We start from the raw sequence: 22607 nt of genomic DNA on the forward strand, positions 1-22607 counted from the left end.
AAAGCTTTGTCAGCTGTTGACCAATCACTGTCCTTACACAGGCCTTGGTCTGATCAGCTGTTCCCTCTCCCAGCTCTGGGGCCATCAGTCTAGACCTGGAGTGATGTCTCTCCCCACGCAGGTCCCAGAGCAGCCCACCTCTTCAGATACCATCAAAAAGTCCTCCAGTGACAGTGGGCAAGCTGGTGCTTTGTGCTGGAGACCAAGCATCATGTCACATGGTCATGGGACAAGGAGCTCTTGGGGTCAGTGGCTTCTCGAGGACAAGACTCACTCACTGTGGCCCTACACGTTACATCACAGCAGCCTCAAGGCTTCGGGTTACATTCCTGCCACAGATCCTGGGCATGGTGGCCTCCTACCTGTACCTACCACATCCTTGCATTTTCCAGAGACTGCAACTATTGCCCAGATCTTCAAGCATCCCAGACTGGACACCTAGGACCTAATGTGGCCTGAGACCTGCTCTCATGAGACTAGGAAGCACTTCTAGCTGCTAAAGACATAGGGGGGGGGGGACTTAGCAAATGAGCTCATATAACTCCAGCCCACTTATGTAATGCACACTATTCATTGCCCTTCTGTGCTCTACCCCAAGCCAGCCACATAAACCATGCGGAGAAGTCCTATCATGTCCTTGCAGCCAAAGAGGCCTGATATGCAAGCATCTCCAGTCAGCTGAGGCCGGTTTCCAGCATCCCAACTCCCAAGGGAGCTCAAGGAGAGGAACTGGCCTCGAAAGAAATTTCATCTTCTTTGGTGTCTGTTTCCCACTCTGGGAAACATCCTCTCCTCATAAGAAGCCTGGGCCTGCCCGGGTCTCCAGCCTCCCTCCAAGCTACAGACAGCATCAACTATTTCACATCAGACCTAGGGCCGCAGCTCCCTTTGGTGACACTAAGACACAGAAGCACCCTGTGGCCCAGAGCTCCTGGCCTCCGGGGACAGAGGCTCCTGCAGAGTTGAGAGGATATCTTCTGGATTCTCCTCTCTGAAGCTGGCTCCCATGAGGACTCCAGCTCTTCAAAATGTCCACCTGGCCAGCATGACAGAGGTGTCTTAGGACCTGCTCTCCCATTCTTCCACCACGAGCTAGGTACCCGCAGTTCAATCCGCACAATTCTCTCCTCAAAGCCCATTTCTTTTTAAAATTTAAATTTTTATTTTATTACGTGCATGGGTAGTTTTCCCAAATGATGTCGATGCACCTGTGTTCCCGGTGCCCAGAGAAGCCAGAGGAAGGTATCAGGTCCCCTGGAACTGGAATAACAGATGGAATTATGAGTCACCATGTAGTTGCTTAGAATCAAATCCAGGTCCTCTGGAAGAGCAGCCAGTGACAGTGATCTTAGCCACGTAGCCATCTCTCCAGGCCAATCAATTCCTTAAGTGCCTACCACATAACCAGTGCAGCCATGGGACATCCCTTTCCCTACTGGGATGGGCCCAGAGCCAAAGCAAGGAGAGATCAGCTCCTGAATTATGCTTAAAGCCAGGCCTCAAAAACGGGTCCACAGTGTGGGCCATGGATCCCTTGGATCCCGTGTACACCTTCTGTGGTGGTTGGTAGGTGTTGGGCAGGATTCCTCCAGATTTGAGGGATGTTAGAGATAGAAAATTCAGGCTACCCTAAGCCAATTTCACCCATTTTACAGAAGGCTGAGGCAGGAGGGCCTAGAACCCAGTATCCAGTAACTCACTTCCTACAGGCCGTCCTCAGAAACCTCTCATGATGCCAACCAGCTGATGAGGCTCAAACCCCAGCCTCAGCCCTGCAAGATGGTGAATCGAGCAACAAATGACCCTAGGAGAGACGGACTCAAGGAGAGAGGGCTTCCCTGATGACTTGGGCCCTAGATGAAGACTATCTTATCTCCCTCATCCACCTCAACCCAGGGGTGGGCACTATGTACGCCATGGTCTAAGGGGCTCCAAAGCATAGCTCTTGGCAGCCACTTCCAACCACCCTGATCCCAGTCTTTGGGATTGTTCCCACCAGCAGTCTGACCGAAGTCTTTACAACCCTTCACACCAGCGGCCACACCCTACAACCAGTCAGCAGGAAGAGCCTCATCTGTCCCCGTTTCACAGGTGAGGGCACAAAGGGCCAGGGTTCCTCAGCCATGACCTGTCTCTCCACTTCAGGCTTTTCTGTGGGTCTGGCTTTGTCAGAAGCTTAGACTAAACCAACTGAGTTTATGAACTGTCTTCCACAGCCCTGTCCACACCACCAGATCAAACACAGGATGCCCAGGTAAGTTTAAGTTGCAGACAGAGTTCAAAAGTATTTTTTTAAGTATAAGAATGTAATATTGAGCATGGTTATGTAATCTTTTATCTGTTTATAATAATATTACTAAACCTGTTTATCAGTTAAAAGATAAAAAAAAAAAAAACCCTATTTATCAGATGTGGAATCTGGCAACTCCGTCTGGATCCCTCGTTCAGGGTGGCTGACCCTGAGGATGAGGACTCTCTCTTCCAGGGCTCTTCACCTGTTCCCCCACACCCCTTAAGCCCAAGTCTGGTAGACAGAACAAAACAGTGACAGGCAGACCCTGGCAGTAGGGAAGGAGTGCCCAAGGGAAGCCATTCCACACACCAAGTCCCTAGGGAACGCCCCTGGGCTCCAACCGATGGGGGTGGAAGGGTTGTGGTTTTGGCCAGGGAGCTGGAAAGGAAGGAGGGGAGGGTCTCCAGGAGGAGAGGGCACTGCCTGAGGCACAGGCTCAGGCTGCTGTGCACTGCAGCGGCCCGACTCTATTAACCCAGTTCTGTAGGTTCTGCATGTGCATCCCTTGGGTAGGGGGTGTATGGGGTTGTGGGTAGTGAGGCCAAGAAAGGCACCCTGTCAGTCACAGCAGCCACCTCACATGTGGACCCTAGGCCCACACACATCGCAGGCAGGTTTCTGAGACGATGTAGACATCCTTCCAGCTGCACCCCAGGACCCTGATACATCAGGACAGTTTCTTCCTCTTAGCTTCCGGCAGGGTGTGTCTCCCAATGCAGAAGACACCATGTGAGCCTTTGGGAGGCCAGGTGCCAGGCATGCAAGGCAGGGCTAGCTGGGCACGGGCCTGAGGGTGCAAGGAATTTGCTGAGCTTGGATCCTCATTTGTGAGAGCCGCCCACATGTGATGGCAGGCCTATCGGTGACATGAGCCCCAACCTGGGACATCTGATCCCTACTGTGAGCCCACTGCCTGCCCCAGCTGGGTTCTTCTACCTACCAGCTGTGGGTCTGAGATCTCTCGGCATCTATAAGACTGTTGCCTCCTCTGTACCTGGTAAGTCCGAGTTGTCTTAAGGGTCTGTGGGAGAGTCAGCAGCAATGGGGACCATGATGAGGACACCCTCAACTTCCCACAGCAGACCTGAGGTGCAGGCTCTCCCTCCGTTCACACCGTCCTCCCGTGCACAGTCACTAACCAGGCTTGACCTTTGTGCAGGCTTCCGTAGCTGCAGCTTACCTCCGCACAGGGTGTCCACAGGGACAACAAAGCCACCCCCAAAGGAGCAGCTGTTTTGTGTGACAGTGGTGGTGGTGGTGGTGGGGAATAACAGCAAACAATGTTTCTAAGACTCATGTGTGCAATGATCTCTCTACCTCAATCAATTAATTTTCCCTTAGCTGCTTTGTTAAGAGTAGCTTAATAATCTCTAATTATTCACAGACTGAATGCCTCACAATTCTCTATTTAACTAAGTATTAAATTTGAAAATCTGAGTGTTGAGGTGAGGCCTTTGGTACAGGGCATGTGACTCTAAGCACTGTCATTTACTGGGAGGTCTCATCTCTTTCTGGATTCAGTACCAACTTCTTCCTCCTTGGCGCAGCGGTGACTGGCAGTGAGGAGGTGACACAGATTCTCCAGCTCTGAAAAAAGGTGCCCACTGAGCCGGCCCGTGAGGTCATACAGCCAAAGAGGTTCGCTAGCCCAGACGGGCTTGAGCCTTACATCTGTATTGCCTCGGGATGAGGCCAAGGTCAAGGTCAGCAGGGCTTCTGAGGGTCAGCGGTGGACAGAGAGGCAAAAGGAGAAGCAAAGCATTCTGGATTCTGGTTGCTTAGGTTAACACATCTGGATGGGGTTTTACACGATTAAGTTGTTGGGGAAGGCAGCATGGTTTGCCGAACGTAACGTGTGCAGCTTTTACTGAGCAACTGGCTTGGCCAGGATTCCAGGGAGCCTGCTGGCACAGCCAGGACCTAGCACCAGAGCTAGAAGAAGAGCAGCCTTGGTTTGAAAGAATACTCCAACGGTGGGAAGCAACCTGTCTCCCAGATACCCCCGAGAACAGGGCAGCTCTTGTGGCAGTGAGAGACACAGGTGGGATAAAATACCAATGTGGCAAAAGCTGGAGATGTCTAGGGATGGTGACAACATAAGGAAGTGAGGCTGACACAGAAGGTGCTCAGGCACCTCCTGGGTACGTGAGGCCCGTGTGCCACCCGCCTTATGATGCCAGGAATGTTTCACACCTGTGTGCATACCAACCAACACTGATGGCAGTGAGGGGGGCATGAAGATGGGGAGCATGGAGCATCGGTGTACACAGTAAGCCATCTGTGGGCGTTACCTCCAACAGTATCACCAGCAGTGTGACACACGCAGACAAACAGACTCGTGCGCACTCATACCGCACAGAGACAGAGACATACGTGTGCACGCACACCTAATGTGCTTTGAACCATGAACCTCATCTCCTTTGTGATCTCTCACAGGAGGGAGTGTGAAGCCTTCAGGGGGATTGCTTGGAGGCCCATAGGAACTGCCTCACACTGGGCCTGGGCTGGCTTCGAGCCTGGAGAGCTCCACGCTAGTTCTGTGTCTGGTCAGAGAAGAACCAAGCTCCCAGCCCACGTCCTGAATTATAGTCAGGACAGCGCGAAGGCCCATTGACAGTAGGTGGCCCACATCTAGCCCATGAAGAATTTCTCCCACCCAGTGCAGCTCCCTATCTAGGAACAGACGAGGCCACGTCCTCCCTGCCTGCAAGGTTTCTGCATATCATTCCCCTGACCGTTGGGGACAGAGGGCCAACATGGGAACTGACCAGGCCCAGTACTTCTCAGAGATGCGGATGGAGACAGGCTGGTACAGAAGCACCCTGGGCCTGGAGGATCACCGTCTTAGCTTCAGAGAACACTCCCAAGAAGAAACCCATATGGGCGCCCCCGTGGTCTGGTAAACAGCAGGTGCTCAAATGTGCTCACACATATCCTGATAAGTTGCCGGAGTGGGGTCAGCTATGTGACCTGTGAGTTGCCAGATTGTAAATTGTAGACCCTGCAGTCAGCAAAGCAGGTCACACCCTCACCATGCCCACTGGATGAGCCCCTGCCTCCATCGTAATTCAGCTTCAAAGCATCTACCAGTCAGGATGAGAGCGGTCAGGGCTCCTTGGCCCTCTGCTAGCTCGGATTTCAATCTGGAAGCTCACTCTGGTTGCACGGTCTGAGGATGGATGGGAGGGAGAGGAGGAAGAGGAAAGGGGGGAGAAAGTGGAGGGGGAGGAGGGGGAGGAGGGGGAGGAGGGGGAGGGGGAGGGGGAGGAGGGGGAGGAGGGGTAGGATGGGGAGGAGGAGGAGGGGTAGGAGGGGTAGGATGAGGAGGAGGAGGGGGAGGAGGGGGAGGATGGGGAGGAGGAGGGGGAGGAGAGGGAGGAGGAGGAAGAGGGGGAAGAGAGTGGTGGCATGGCAAATGCCATCTCACCTTGGCAGCCACCCACTCGCCACCCCCAAGGCCCCTACAGTACTTGGGGACTCTATCCAGATCCCTGTGCAGATCCATGAACCCCACTCACATCTAGACCCATCCCCAGGAAATCATCAGACAGTGGCTTCGGATAACCACCTTGCCTGAAATGATGTGCCCTACCCCCACGCAGGCCCTGCCTTTGTCTGTCTGGGTGGCCCGCCCAGCCAGCACCGATATACCTGCCAGCCTGCAGAGGCTTCCTTGGGGCAGGCAATGGTGTTCCCAGCTCAGAAGACTCAGTTAAGAAACCATCTGAGACACTCCGGGTGAGCCAGGGCCCAAGAGTAGCCTTGCCATTGGCCACCCCCTGCTTTTCCTTGGCCATCATTTTTAGGGAAATATCACCTAGTCCCCCAGTGCCTCGCCAATGTGAGAACTTCTCTTCAGGTCTGGGACGGAGACCCTGCAGGCTTGGGAAGGAGGAGAGGCTACGAGGGAACCCCCAAATCAGAGATTGAAAGTTGTGAGGCATCTGAGGGTCAACTCCCCCGACGTCCACTCAGCCAGATCCATCTTGAAGGCACTGCCATTCCTGATCCCTCACCATCATCCCAAAAGGCTGAGACAGCGCCTCCACACACCCACACACAACACCCTCCCTCCCCGCCATGTCCTACCTCTAGCTGACAGCTTCTTGGTGTTAATGATCTTAGCTGCATACTCATGGCCGGTGCAGAGCTTGACACAGCGTCGGACCACAGAGAAAGCCCCCCTGGAAAGGACGTGGGGCAGGAGACAGACACAGGGAGAGAAAGAGAGAACCAATTAATCTCCAAGGACACTTGGAACCTAGCCTCTGCCAGACCTTAGGCACAAAGCCAGTGACCAAAGGAAGCCCATGCCCCTCCCACACAGTTCCTGGCCACCCTACTTGGCACCTGCAGGACAGAGCCAGACAGATACTCTTGTGGGGACTCTGAAAAAGGAGTATCAGCTTTGAGAGGGTCCCCCACTCGATCCCTGTGTAACACACGTGTCCTGATCTATTGGTCAGCTGGAACAAGAGGCATCTTCAAGTTCATAATCCCCGGGCATACTCCACTGAGGGGTGAGGCCAGGCTGGAGGGGACGTATACTGGTAATTGGTGTAGCTGGCCGTTGGGACCCATGGAAGGTTTCACAGGGAGAAACATGACATAGCTTAACCGCAAAACCAGAGGCAAGGACCTCCCTGGGATACACAACCATCCTCGTATCACTGAAGAGGCCACAGAGGTCCAGGATGGGTCATAGTAAGAAAGGGCTGGAACTCAAGGGTGTGACTTAAAGTGACAGCAGTGTCAGGATTGGTTCTGAATGCTGCCCACAAGGCCAAGCCACAGAGACCTGGAGCTGAGGGGAGAGGAGGCCAAACCAGGCCAAACACTCCCTAGCCTAGCACCTTACATCTCTCTGCACCCCTCAAGTAGCTCAGATCACCACAGCTCAGACAGTGACTGCCATTGTTTCTTTTCGGAATGAACCTTTTTTTTTTTTTAAATACTGTTTGCTTTCCGAGAAATAAAAGAACAAAAAGTAACTGCCCTCCATCTGAAGGCGTCTGAGTGGCTCACACCATCATGACCAACAGTTACCCTCCGAAGCCACTGAGATCAGCGGCTCAACTCAGGGGCTGACACAAAGTCTCGCCCAGGCGGGCCACACAGCCTAGCTGCTGTGACCCTGTGGACAGGGTCAGGGCTGCTCAGGGGCGGGTGTGGCAACACAGCATATGTTTAATCTGCAGCTTCTTGTTCCATTTTCCCACTCTGTGCGGGTTAGAGTCTCAAAATATCCCTTCGTAAGGAAAATATAAAGTTATTGGTGTTTTTTTTCTCCCCCTCCCAGTTTTCTTCTTTCTGATTTTAGCCACGTTAGACAGAACCCAGAGCCTTGTGCGCTGTAGGGAAATGTTCTATATCTGAACCATTCCTTTCCCTGGGTTACGGTCCTTTACAGCCACTGTGTGGACTGGCTTCCTCCTGCCTGTGGCTTCCTGGTTGCACGGCTTGGTGTACATCTGTTTTCCCCATGGTGGATATAGCCCAGCAGCAGGGCCTCACAGGGTGGTCGTGTGGTTCTCTGCCCCAGCAAGCTTCGTCTGCCTGCCTCGTAGACTCACTTTCCTTTTGCTCAGGGGCCCATGTTGTCATCTGTGTTTCTCAAGCCCAGAGAGCACAGTGAGTGTAGCCTCCTGAGGGGAGTCAAGAGTCTGGGCTTCCCTGTGCCATGGGCAAGACCTCACAGGAGGCCAAATTGTGCATCTCTGAGACATCAGACAGTGTCTCAGTTGGGGAGCCCATACACAAAGGAGGGTAGGGCTTCCCTCACCCACACACATCTTATCAGCAGAGTAGGCTCCCAGCTGCTGACCAGACCCAGGGAAGGACATGAGTAAGTGTTGGTGCACCATAGCCTTCCCCCAGTGTGAGGGCGTCCATACACAAAACTACCAAGAGTCTGTGGCAGGCGGGCAGTCTACAGATTGCTTGGTAGCTCCCTCCCTGCTCCAGATTCCCTCCTTTCCTCTGCAGAAGGCTCCGTGCTGTCAGTTCAGGTTTGGCTAGGCACCCAGCAGTGATGGAAGGAGCCAAGCCTGGGCAGCTGCCAGAGGGAAGGAGAAACAGGGCTAAGGCCCTGAAGCAGGGAGGTGCAGGTATAGCCAGGCAGTCAGTAACTTCTCAGGAGGACCAGCCAAAAGTCCTACTGCTTGGCCCCTGCTTGGCCTCAACCTCAAGCAGGATCCCGATTCCAGCAACCCAGATACCCTACAGGGAGACGGTGGCTGTTATGCAATAAGGGTAGGAGCCTGACCCTGGATGCCTACTGTGCCTGGGTCCGGTGCCTCAGGGCCATCTCTTCCACCCCTTTGAAGCCAGACCTGAGAAGCCATCCCCCAGACCGCTGCAGACCTGGACAAGCAGCTGTAGGACCACCCTCTCCTTCCCCAGTGACTCTGTCTCTTGCCAGGTGCTCCTGTCACAGGAACATCCCCCACCCCTGGCATATGGACAGTGAGGACGGGGCTGGTATCTTGCACATCTTCGAGGGCAAGGAGGCCGATGTCATTGCTGACCCCCTTGGGACTCACAGCACCCACCACTCCAATTTGTAATGACTAAGAAACAATAAGGACCAAGATCGTTGGTGTGGACCGCGACCCTGTTCCTGCCTCAGGCTAACTCCTAAGCTTTCCTTCAAGACCAGATTCAGACAGCTCAGTCTCCTCTGACTGTTGCCCACCCGTGTTTCATGATAATTCCTTCCGTTGGTTTCCAGCCCTCACCCCACCCCCATCCTCCCCACTCTTGGATTTAGGACTTCCTTCATACCAGGCAAGCACTCCACCATTTGCCCCCTTCTTACTTTTTAAAGAGAGACTCATTGAGTTGCCGAGCAGGCCTCGGATATTTTTTTTAATTAAGAAAGTACCGGGGTTGGGGATTTAGCTCAGTGGTAGAGCGCTTGCCTAGGAAGCGCAAGGCCCTGGGTTCGGTCCCCAGCTCCGAAAAAAAGAACCAAAAAAAAAAAAAAAAGTACCATATATTTTTTTTAAATTTTACATCTCAACTTTTAAAAAGTGGGAAGGAAAATATCTACTTTAACATAGAATGTTTTAATTTGTCTTCTGAGAACCTCATAGATTCATACAATGCACGCTGTTAATATCTATTCCCTCTCCCCTCTTCCAACTCCTCCTGGATTATCCCAACACCCATCCCTCCAAACTTAATTTTTTCCCCAGAGTCCATTTAAGCCTTGAACTTTTGATCTTCCTTCTCGCCATCTTGAATAGCTGCAATTCGTTTCTCTACTCTACTATGACTATATTTCTGTCCTTCCCCACTGCTCCTCTCTGCACGCAAGTCTGTGTCCTGCCTGCTCCGAATGCTGGTGCTAGGCCCAGCCCTTGGTCTGGCATGGAAGTCAGAGCGGACTGCAAGTGTTGCAGATTGGCTGAGGGCGCTGCAGCTTCGGGCCTTGGTGCTGGTCCAGCCTAGCAAAACAGGAGATGCTGCAGGAGAATGGCAGCCAGGAAGAGGGGCAGGAGGAGGAGGGCCCTGAAATGGCTCATCAGAAGGGGTCCCCTCAGGTGGATGTGGCCTAGGAAAATATGCTGAGGCCTCATGGTCAGAATGAGCAGAGCCTGGGGAATGGGAGGCAAATACCTGGGTAGGCTTAAAACCCCATCTTGAGGGGTTGGGGATTTAGCTCAGTGGTAGAGTGCTTGCCTAGCAAGCACAAGGCCCTGGGTTCGGTCCCCAGCTCCAAAAAAAAGGAAAGAAAAAAAACCCCATCTTGAAGATGTCCACGGTGTCAGGTGCTGCACCCCCCTGCTTATATGATACATGCTAGACACGTGTGAGAGTGTGTGTGTGTGTGTGTGTGTGTGTGTGTGTGTCCACCTTCAGGGGGTGTTCCTGTGACAGGAGCACCTAGTGGGAGGCAGAGTCACTGGGGAAGGAGAGGGTGGTCCTACGGCTGCTTCTCCATGCCTGCAGTGGTCTGGGGGACGACTCCTCAGGGCTGGCTTTAAAGGGGTGGAAGAGATGGCCCTGAGGAACTGAGCCAGGCACAGAAACACAGGATGGGCAGCAGCAGCACTCACCTTGGAAAACACTACTGGCTCCCAAACTGGGCCACCTACCCATGGCCACAGGGACAGAAGTGGAGCCACGGAAGAAAAAGGTCCAGGGTCCAGGCCGACACCTCTGCTAGACACTGGCGTGTACTTCATCTGAACACCAAGGTCACATGTGGGATGTCTGGTGCGGGCTGCCTACTTCAGAACGAAGTAGAAAGTGATTTGAATAACCTGTTTAGATCATGAGGCCCCAGGGCACTGAGTACGTTAGAGGGCTTTTAAAATCAAATAAAGCTAATTAAAACAAGGAAGTACTCTTTGAGCCCTGACTCAGTGGAGGCTCCAAACACTGCCTCGTTTACAACAGGATCAACAGTACCCAGAAACAGGTCCTGAGAGAAAAGGGGTGGGGATTAATTCCAAGCGGGATTGGAGCCTTCGAGCTGGGCAGCCCCAGGAGACTGCTTTCCACACCTGCTTATCACTGGAGTGAGGTCTCCCTTGCAAGCCCAGGGGAAAAGCAATCTGGTCAGATGACCACTGACATCAGAGGAGTGACAGAAGGTCAGTCTTCAGGAAACCCATTCCTGGCCTATGATAGACAGTCTGGCCATCTACTAGCCCCAGCCTTGCTGCCCTCCGTAGACCCTGGCTCTGAGATGCTGCCAAACCAGCCAACACCAGGAGTCTGTTGCCCATTGCTAATCGTCTGTGGCTCCCATGGACTACGTCAGAACTCCCTTCCCATTTTACTCTGTGGTTCTCTCTGTCCTATACTAGGTCTTGCTAGCAGCACCCTAGACCTCTCCTGCTGTCTAGGCTGCCCCCTGCTGCCTCGTCACAGTATGGCAACTGTAGTACAGAAGCTGACACCCACAGAGGAGATGGTAGACCAGTAGTCCCAAGTCAGAAGTTACTGATTCTCTGGCCAAGATTCCTGTTGGGGAGAATCTAGTCACTTATACTCTGGCAAAGACTGAGTTACCATGGTTCCCAGATCTGGGAGCATGGTTAAGACACTGCTAATGACATCCTCTGTCCTCACAGACTCTGCTCGGCTGTCCTCTGGGGACTTGAGATGACAAGGAGATAATGGCTGTTTATCTTCTTGTAGACCACGTCTGGGTGGAATGAGATTATCCGTACAGATGCTACATGCATCATTCAGTACACAGAGAACCACGTGATTCTGCTTCCAGGATGGTATAGATAGGAACCCCAGCCACCCCCACAACAGGCCACCGAGTCCAAGGGGTGTTCTTAGCCACTCCCTCGAGGTTCTAGCCCCTTAGTGGACCTTTCCACACTTCCATCTCTGAACCCCACCATGCCTTATGGCCTCTTCCTGCCACCTTAGGCTTTTCTGCCTCTGTCTCTGGCCTCTGCTGTGAGGGAAGCTAACTATTTGCATAAGTACACTTGCCACCAGGACTTTGGCCCTCTCCCACAAACGCCTTTGGTTGCTTGACAACGAAGTACAGTGTGCCTTTCACATGCTCTCAGAAGCCAGCTACAATGGCAGCTCAGGGCTGAGTCGGGGACTTTGTCATCCACAGAGAGGCTACTGGCAGTTCCAGGGGCTCCTCTCTTTTAGGAAGAAAGATGACCAGTAGCTTTAAGTGAAGACCAAAGCTCCAACCCCACTGGCCCTGTTTATGAATGAATGTTTCCCATCAGGTTTATGAATGAATGTTTCCCATCAGGTTTCTTGTCTAAAGGTCCCATGGGAGTCAGGAACAAGCACAGTGCTCCCAGACGACCCCAAGAACATCCTCCCAACAAGGCCACTCCATCAGATCCCTCAGGAGTCCCACTCAAGCAGATTCCCCACAGGGGATCCTCCTCAGAAGAGCCTCTCCACCACATCCACCCTAGCAGAACTCTTTGGAATAAACTGACCATGCAATGGTTTTATTTCCTATTGTAAATTACCAAGTAGCTGTCTTGAAACCAACCATTTGTCCAGTCTTCTGACACGGTCAGTTCTAAGCAGGCTCTACTGATTGGGTCAAAGTTAAAAACTTTGGTTAGGTGAAAGTCAGGGCCACACTGAGGGACTTCAAACTTTGTTTATTCTTAAATTGCCATTTAGGCGCTAGCCTGAACAAAATCCCTTTCTCCCTCTGATTATAAAGAGCTCTTAAAAAATGAAGAGGAAGACCTTTCTATCATCTATCTACCTGTCTGTCTATTCATCCATGCGTGAATCCATCTGTCTGTCCATCCATTCATCTATTTATCATAACCTAAGATGAGATTCTGGTGTTTTCCAGGCTGACTCTGAACCACTGGTCTCAAACCATCTTCCCAGCTCCTGAGTGGCTGGGACTATAGGTGCCCATCAACATACCTAGTCCTTGCTTATTTTAACACTGACCTAAGCAACTTCCTGGAAACACTAACCTCTGCATGAAACACAGTGTTGATGTTACAACAAGACTTTCCTTTTATGTGTTTTTCAACTTCTAAGCAACAACGCAAGGACAGAACTCATCTATCCACCCACCAACAGCAGGGATCGCTTTTGTATCATTATGATTACAAGGTCTGTGACAGAATAGCCAAGGTCATTAAGAACACGCTGGAATCACTGTGACCTCCTAGCCTGCACATTGCCTGTGCAGGTGTGGCTCTGCACCATGTGGAGGCTTCCTGTTACTCAAGAGTGGCTTGTCTACTCTTCTGCTTCCTGTCCCCATCAGGATTCCACACGCCTTGAATACATCTTCCACAGCATGGTCTGACCTGTGAGCATTGCTTTGCTGTGTGATACCCTGAGTGTGGTCTGCAGTAGTGAACTTCCATTCACCGCTCTGTGGCCCTGAAGCAGGTGAGGGGAGCATTTCAGTTATGACAGAAGCAAAGTCCTCACAGAGGAGTGCTTGCTATCCAGTACAATCTACAGATGGCTGGAGAGCAGGCTAAACTCCCAGGCTGTATGCCCAGCCCTGCCTAACATCCAGATGTCCTGATTCTGAGCATTGGGCTTGAGGTGGCGCCCTTCTGGGGACAAACATTTGGACAGCACTGACTTCTGTCTGCATACACACAAACTCTAAGTGGTCTCCAAGCACCAAACGTGGCTTCCTCAGCAAGTCCTTTCTTGGCTTTTGCCTTTTCCACTGAACATTACTTCACTCATCATGTTCACACTTGGACAAGAGCCCCTCCTCAGACTGTGGAGAGCTCCCCTTCTCTGAAAACTGAGCACTTCTCTTTTGGCAACGGAAGGGTTGCTTCCAGTTTGCTGTCTCTTGAATGACCTGCTGTGAGCAGTTCGGTTATTTCCACAGTGTCTATTTCCAAATGCAAATCACTGGGTTTTCTTACATTAATTTATAACCCTAGCAACAGCCAGCCAAGCTACAGCTGCCAGGTACTCTAGTTCTGGTATTTCTTGGGTCTCTGAACCTCTCCTTGGGTCTCTGTACTGAGGCATCTGTTTCTTGGCATGGAGATGGATCACTCTGTATGACTGAGTGGTCACATGCCTGGATAGCTGTGTGACCAATTCCCCCGTTCCCATGACAACACCAGTCATGTTTCTGGTATGACCCCATTCTAAACCTAATGACATGTGCAAATACCCTATTTACTTTCAAGGTTTTTATTTAGTTACTTTTTTTTTTTTGAGGCAGGATTTCTCTGTGTATCCCTGGCTGCCCTAGAACTTGTTCTGTAGACCAGGCTGGACTTGAACTTAGAGCTATGCCTACCTCTGCCTACCACTTGGTGGGATCAAAGGCGTGTGCGACTATGCCCAGTTCTGTTTTGAATTTTTCATCTTACTTATTTTGTGTTGGTCTGTGTGTGCATGTGGGTGTACGGTGTGGGCGTGAAGTGGAACGTTCTTTTTTATTTGGTGTAGGACTTTTCAGGATCTTCTGTTTAGCCATCATCCCTGTGAGTTCTCCCTGCAAGGCAGCTTTCCCCTAACCTATTGGCTAAAGAAATCTCCATTCAAAAAAAAAAGGCTCCAAGAGATCCAACACTGACTTCGGCTGGAACTCCATGCAACCCACAGACGCCTGTAACAGATGCTTCTGTCTGAAGGGTGAATGTGTCGTCCATCGGAATACACACAAATACACACCCAGATTCCTTGGCTTCACCCCAGGACCACAGCTGCCACTCTTGGAGGCTCTGTGAGCACATCTCAGATGGAGAAATCCCTAGCATGGTCCCCATCTTCTCTCTCAACTCTCAACTAGGTAGGGTTAGGCTAAGGGGACACACGTGGCTTCCCGTGATCAGATCAACCCTGCGGCCTGGCAAAGCTCACAGGTGTGCAAATGGGTGTACACAGGAGCCCTGTCACTGTCACCACCTGAGTTCAGGTGCCCCGGGTGCAAGGTGCAAGGTGATGATTCTCCATGACCTGCTTTTCACGAACCTGTGTTAAGAGTTCAGTCTCACAGGCTGCAGCACGTCTCAGTCTGACCCCTCCCTGCCACAGCTGGACTGTCTAGTCATCCTGGACTGTCTGGCTATCTTGAGGCAGCAAGAGCCATGTGCTGGGGTGGTACTCTGGGGCCAGGTGAGGTCTAAGAGGCTTTTGGGAGCTTCTCACCCTCCCAGGAGAGCTGTTCCAAGTTTTTTTTTTGTTTTTTTTTTTTTTTGTTTTTTTTTGGCCCAGCGCCCCTAACACTCAGGCCCCTATCTGAAGAATGTGACAGGAACTGGGGTTCCTACCCCTCTTCCTGGACCCTCCTCATTCCCACCAAAGCTGCTAGAGTCACGGGCCCACACAGGACGCTTCTGTCTACTTTGCACACAGAGAAGAGTCAGGAGGTGGGAACAGGGCCACAGGCATCCTGGGCTGCTGCCAGTGTGGTGGACAGCTGAGACAGAGGGACATGCTTGGGCAGAAGCAGGGATATGAGATGGACCATCAGTCAGCAGGCACTGGCTGCTGACTCTCCTATCCCAGCAACAAGCCAAGGATTGGCTGCAAAAGTGACAACTGTGGGGCAGGAATAGCAGCCTGGAACACAGCTGCCTGGATGCACGGTGGTTGACCAGCAATGTCTGCTGACCCTAGGAGGACACTGTGGGCTGTATATCATGTGATCTCTGGTTTAGGAGGACCCACAGGTCAACAGGCTGGTCCTTCACTTTTCAATGTGAGTGAATCCTATCTCCTGGCCCTCTGTTCCTCCCTCCATTCAGGCACCGGGTGATCTGGAAATCTGTCCTTGACTTGGCAACTGGTGTTTCCACAGTAAAGGCCCTGGGAACAAGGGTAGGGTGGTCTCAGACCTGCCGGATATCCTTTTCTGCTGTAGGTTCTAGGATCTGTTCCCCAATCTTGGCCCATTCCCCATTTTCTCAATCCTCCCCCATAATGTACCAGGAAGCACATACCAGCTGAAAAGGTCACACAAGGCTGGCTTGCTCATCTCCCTGGCACCCTGGCCATGAATCATCTGAGACTCATAAGGCATATTAATAAATTCCTAAGGTAAACCTATCAGGTACTGACCTCCCCTGGCTCCAGCATGGCCATCCTTGGATCACAGAAGTAACCTAGCCCCTCCCCAGCACGGGGGCAGCCAGGTGGCAGCAAGGTCGGATGCAGGTAGAGGAGAGAGGCTGCAGTCAGGGCTCAGCAGACAAGGATAACTTATTTATCCTAGTAGATATACTTGGAACAGGAGACGCCACGGGAAGAGGCTGAAGGCTCATTACTCCAAACTCGGAGATATCAAGGAAAACAATGAGAGAATGTGGCTTTGCTTCAGACAGACCAGGGTGAAATAAGTTCTTGGTGTTTTGATTTGTTTAAAGAGCTAATGTGGAGGCTGCAGCATGCACGACAGCTCGGGAGTGCGTCCTCCTCTTCCCACACACAAGGCTGAGCATGTTAAATAAAGGTCATGAACTCTTCCCAGGTCCACCAGTTGGCACAGGCAAACTGCTGTTGAACTACGGCTTAGCAGACACAGGCTGTTGGGAGTCAGTGCTGGGGTAGGAGCCCACTCCCCTAGCGCTGGAAGCCCGATGTGGACGGGCCAGCCTTGACAGCACGCACTCACCCTTTTGTCAGTCTAACTTCCAAGAGCCCTAGCAGCTCCCACAGTGAAATCAGAGGACCATTCTCTGGGTATCAGGCAAAGGGAGGGGGAGAGGTAATAATTTTAGATACACTTGCGCATTCTTAACAAACCCTGCCACCCAGGATGCTGGCTAACTCAAGCCAAACCCAACCCTAAACCCTTCCAGCTCTCCTGTAACACATTAACGGTGAAGAGAAGGAAGAAGCAGCAGGTGTGAAGGTCACAACTCAGATGCCACCTGAGTATGAGGTGACAGAGCTCTCTCCCCAACATGCAGTTCCCGAATCACTGAACACCTGTCTACCAGAGTTGTAGCCTCTATATTATGTCTGACTTTCAACCAAAGCCTACTAATCAAACAAAAGGACAAAAAGAAGCAGAGCAGGCAGGCTCCCATGTGGCAGGGAGACGCTGGAACTGGCAGATCGGGAATTGGAAACAACTCCGATCAACATGTTAAAGGCGCTAATGGGGAGGCTGGGATACACATAGAAGCAGATGGTCAATGTGATCAGAGTAATGGAAATTCTGAGAGAGCCTGGGAAAGAAACAATGTAGCAAAGCAGAGGCAAGGGCGGAAAGGGAGAATGCCTTGCAGGAGCTCAAAACCACTCTGGGTGGGGCTGAAGAAAGGACAAGGGATCTGGAGAGGCATCTATGGTAAACTGCAGAACTGAGATGTGCAGAGGGAAATGCCCAGGACCCGTGATGCACGGAAGGAAGGGGGGAAAAATGAGAAACACTGGAATGAGGACGAATAGAGCATGATCCAAACCCATGCATCTAAGGAGCAGAGCAAAGCTCTTAGCTATCACATTTGCTACTATTTTTCTCTTTTCCTTTTTCCTGCTGTCCCGTCTCTCTATCTCTGCCTGCTGCGGCCTAATGAACATTTATAAACTGATCCCATTTTGTCCCTCCTCCTTCCTCTCTCTCTCTCCTCTTTGTCTTGCTCCTCTCCCAGTGTATCTATTTCTACATTACTTATAGTCACTATGTTGTAGCTGCTAATGTTTTAATAAACTACTACCCATTAGACCAAGTGATAGTGTTTTTATTTAGTTATAACATATTTATCATATTACTGTCACTTGTTCCTTCTCTTTCTTCCCCTAGATACGAGTTCTGATCTTTTTTTTTTTTTTGAAAAATTTTAATGTTACTTAATAGGCAGTTTACTGGTGAACGGCTCCCCCATGTCTGTTTGAGAACACTTTATTTCTCCTTAACAATAGCAGCAATAATGAATGTATTTGGTGATGATAGCTAATGGATAAATGAGAAAGCCCACAAGGTAATGTACTGCTTTGCCACCTGAGAAGCAGGGCAGTGTTAAGTGTAGACTTGGATCAACTGTAAATGCATACCGTAAACTCTAGGATGACTACAGAATCATGAAGTATTACTGATATTGATACACTGGACAGGAGAGGGCCGAGTATGAGAGAAAGAAGGGGGAGAGGGAAAAAATGGAATCAGTGTTTAAAATGTTCAGTTAGACCACAACAGACAAAAAGGAAACAGGAGAGAGAGAGAGAGAGAGAGAGAGAGAGAGAGAAAGAGAGAGAGAGAGAGAATAGTAGCTAATATGGTAGTTATTAACCTAAGGATATCAATTCAATTGAGTCTAAATACTCCACTTAAAAGATAAAATACAGCAGGGTGGTGATGCACATCCTTAATCTCAGTACTTGGAAAGCAGAGATCAGTCTGATCTACAGAGTGAATTCCAGGACAGCCAAGGCTACACAGAGAAATCCTGTCTCAAAACAAAAACAAAAACAAAAACAAAAACAAAAAACAAAAAACCCAAAAACAACAAAAACAAACAACAAACAAAAGACAAACTAGACTGGAGTATAAAACATGACCCAACTATATACTGTGTACAAGAAACCCACTTTCAAAGTAAAGGCACAAACAGATTAGGAATAAAGACAGATATTATCAAAACAATTATAGGCTCAGTACTATCCTATCAAACTTTCTCTAGCTCTGCTGCCCACAGAAATAGTAAAAATCTGCCCACCCATTCATATGTAATCCCAAGGGACACCAAATAGTCAAAACAATCTTTTGGGGGAAAGCTGAACAAAGTTAAAAGACTCACATTTCATGATTTCAGAACTCATTACAAAGCAAAGGTAATGAAAATAAATGTGGTTCTAGAGTAAGAACAGACACTGACCAGCGGGATGAAACACTGTCCAACAACTTGCAATAAGGATGCTAAGCCTTTCACTATAGAATGGAAAGTCTTGTCAACAAATTCTCCTGGGGAAGCTGAATGAATAGCCATGTGCAAAAGAATGAAGTTGGGCCCTTGTTATCCGCCATAAATAAAAATTAGCTCAAAATGAACCAAAGCCTAACTTTAAGAGATCCAGTTATAAAACATGGGTGGAAATCTTCATAGCATTAGACTTGGCAATGATCTCTTAGATGTGACATCAAAGGGCAAGCAACAAGAATAATAAACTGAACTTCACAAAAGTATGAAATCACTGGGAACAAGATGTAGCTCAGTGCAGCCTAGGAAGCATGAGGCAGAGCTCAATTCCCAGATCACACAGCCAGAGACAAGGTCATGGAAACAGACAGAGACACAGTCACGGACACAGACAGAGACACAGTCACAGACACAGTCAGAGACACAGTCACAGACATGGTCACAGACACGGTCACAAACACAGCCAGAGACATGGACACTACCAAGACAATGATAACTACAGTATAGAGAAAATATTTGTAATTCATATATCCTATAAGAACTAAATTGAAAAAAACTAAATTAACAAAAAAACAAAAGCCAAAGCACAATTCTAAAAATAAGCCAAGAACTTGAGTAAACATTTCTCCACAGAAGCCACAGGGTCAGTAAGGACCCTGAGAGATGGCGGCATCCTATAACCGCAGGAAAATCATGACAAAGCCACAGCGAGGTGTTACTTTCCGTTCATAAGGATGGCCACTTTTACTACAGAGAACAAACAGACAAAGTTCAAAACACTGCACACGAGTGCTCATGGGGAAGGCAGAGGACTCTGGTCTCAGAGTTGAGGATGTAAAACGATAAGAAGACCTGCAGTCCCCCAAAACAGTTAAACAAGAAGACACAGCAACCCAAGACATGGTCACCCCAACAAAAAAAGCACGGGCTGGAGATTGAGGCTGGTGGAACTGTGAGAATTAGGCAGACCTGCTACACAACTGGAGATTTCAAAACCTTGGATCAGAAATGCCCAGAGTCAGGGGCTGGGGAGATAACAGCTGCACAGACAGAAAAACCTAAGTCTCCTGTCGAGAACCCACATAAAACAACAACAACAACAGCAACAACAGCAACAACAACAGCAACAACACAATAGGGGTGGTGCCACGCACTACTGACCCCAGCATTTGGAAGGTGAACATGGTGCACTCCAGGGTTTGCTGGCTAGCCAGTTTAGCCTACCAGGTGAATGTGAGCCCTGTGTGATACTGTGTGACATCTTAGGAGGAAACACCTGAGGTTGTCCACTGGCCTACACACACACACACACACACACACACACACACACACACAGTGTGCCTGCACACATATGAACATATATATGTGCACACACCCATATATATGGAAATGAGAATACGGAGCAGGCAGATAGTCAGGACATGATGGAGGTCTAGAGACAGACCAGCTTATTCAACAGCAGGATCTACCCACCATTCTCAAGCTCACATAAGATGTTTGTTAAGATAGACTCCGTGCTGGACCGTAAACACACATTGACTTTAAGAGAACAGAAATCAAAGTAGGCTTTTAGGCTGTGATGGAATCAAAAGAGAATGAGTAACAGAAAGACGGCCTGAAAAATCCTAATATTTATTAAACGCCATGTTTCCAAATGTTTAAGGATTAAAGGAAAGGGCTAATGGAAAATTTAGAAGATATTTTGATTAAAAAAAACAAAAGTACAGCTTATTAAAAATTGTCAAATGGAGTGAGATTGATCCTCAGAGGAAATACTTTATCATAAAATGCATATATTTAGAAAAAAAGAAGTATCTAATGTCAGTAACATGAGCATCTCCTAAAGAAATGGGTAAGAGGCTCTGGAGAGAGGGCTCAGTGGTTAAGAGCACTGGCTGCTCTTGCAGAGGTCCTGAGTTCAATTCCCAGCACCCACACTATGATGCACAGCCATCCATAACTCAGGGGATCTGAAGCCGTCTTCTGACTGCTGTAGGCACCAGGCACACGTGTGGTACACACCTGGTACACATGTCCACATGCAGGCAAGACATCTGTACACATCCAAATAAAACCAAACGAGAAAAAGAGAGAATAGTATTGAAGGAAGCAGAAGGACAATGAAATCTAGAGCAGAAATCAGTGAAACTGTAGACAGAAAATCAATACAGAAAATCAACAAACCCAAAAGCTTCAGAAAGATCAATGCTAGTGAAAAACTGCTGGCCACAAATGTGTGTGATCCAGATGAGGTGGAGGAGGAAGAGGGCAGATGCAAGCAGGATGGGGCCATGGCGTGGGACCCATAGAAATGAAGGCAGGACCGTCGCTCCTGAGCCTGCCCACTCTGAAAGGATGACTAGGGACAGTGTGGACAGCCCTGTGGCCATGGTTTGATAAATTAGGTGAGATGGACCAACTCTTGGAAAGACAAATGTCACACCGTGGTAGCACATAGCTGCAGTTCTGGTATGTGGAAGGCTAAGACAAGGAGGATCTGGTGTTCAAGACCCGTGTTCAAGGAAGACCAGCTCGCCTCTCTGAGGTCATCTGACTAGGTCTAGATCTCTCAGAGGAACTGAGGGAGTAACTGACAGCTTTCACAAGCAGAAAGAACCCTGCCGCATGGTCTCATTCGCGGACTTTATCAGATGTTTAAGAAAGGATAAGAAGTGGGATGCCCTAGCACACATCTCTAATCCCAGCCCTTGCGAGGCTGAGGCAGATGGACCTCCACAAGCTCAAGGCCAACCTGGCCTACACAGAGAGTTACAGGCAGGTCAAGGCTCTATGGTGAGATCCTGCCTCAAAAGCAAAACAAGCAAACACATAGAAAGTGTACCGATTCTTTTCTAGAAAATCAACAGCCTAAGGAATACCTAACTCATTTTAGCCATTTGGTCTCTGTGGCTCGATCTCTCATAAACTAAATGCAGAAATCCCTGACAGGTCTCCAAGGTGAATCCAGTGAGACTCACCGTTGGTACGCAAGGCTGGCTTCATCTCAAAATCAATACAGTCATGCAAATTCAATATAATCATGTCATCAACAAATTAAAGACAAAAAATCATATGACCATACAGATAGCAAAAAGAGCTTTTTTTAAAAAAAAAAAAAATCCAATACTCATTACAGCACAGACACACACACACACACTCTCAGCAGACTAGAAATATAGTAGAACTTGCACAACTTGATTCAAAAAAAGAATTGACAAAGACCTGCAACTTCTATCATACTTAAAGCTAGATACTACCCTGTGTGATCCGAAGAAAGCTAGAATGTCTCCATGCTCACTGTGACGTGCCACCATACTGGAAAGTCCCAGATAATGCAGTAAGACAATGAAAAGGAGACATGGATCATATCGATGGGGACGGGAAACAATAAGCATCTTTGTTAGAAACAATGCTCCTCGGCAGAACCCTCTTTTGACCAACAAAAGCCTTGTCACAGGTGGGACCAAAGGACGGAGGCCGTTAGGTAGATATTTAAAATCCAACTGCTGTCTTATAAGCAATTAGAATTTGAAACCTAAAATATAGTAACATCTACGTCAGCACCACAAAAAGTAAAATAAGTGGGTGTGTTTCTGGCAAAATATAAGTAAGACCTCCTAGGGGAAAGGGCGAAATCTGGATTTAAAAAAAAATGGAAGACGAACTGAGGGGCGTAAACCATCACGGATGATGCAGACCGACTCTGTAATGGAAACCCTTCCCAGCTACGTGGACAGATGAAGGATAAGAGAAGCTAGGTATGGATCCAGACAAACTTACTCTAGAGCTGATGTGGGGAAGAAAAAGATGCCGAATGGCCAACACAAGCCTGGAAGAAAAGAACACAGTCCCAGGACGCTGGAGAGCACACAGAGAAAGGAGGGTCTTGCCAACAATGGCCTTGGAACAAGTGGACATCCAGCTGGAAAACAGAATCTAGACATAGAGCTTGCGTCTTCTTTATTTTCAGACAGTAGCTCTGGCTAGCCTGG

The 22607-nt window shown here is 49.5% G+C and overlaps 1 protein-coding gene across 10 annotated transcripts in view; it reads right to left on the bottom strand.

The window, feature by feature from the left end:
• The window catches only part of Camk2b (calcium/calmodulin-dependent protein kinase II beta), an 88866-nt gene that overhangs the window by 46475 nt on the left and 19784 nt on the right, over positions 1-22607 (bottom strand). For all 10 annotated transcript variants that reach the window (XR_015636493.1, NM_001042356.1, NM_001042354.1 and 7 more), the window contains 1 exon segment: positions 6383-6477. Coding sequence is in view for 9 of the 10 variants with exons in the window: in NM_001042356.1 (NP_001035815.1) it covers positions 6383-6477 (95 nt within the window). In the remaining variant the exon portion in view is untranslated.

This window comes from Rattus norvegicus, chromosome 14 (genome assembly GCF_021556685.1).
Source record: "Rattus norvegicus strain SHRSP/BbbUtx chromosome 14, alternate assembly SHRSP_T2T, whole genome shotgun sequence".
NCBI lineage: Eukaryota > Metazoa > Chordata > Mammalia > Rodentia > Muridae > Rattus > Rattus norvegicus.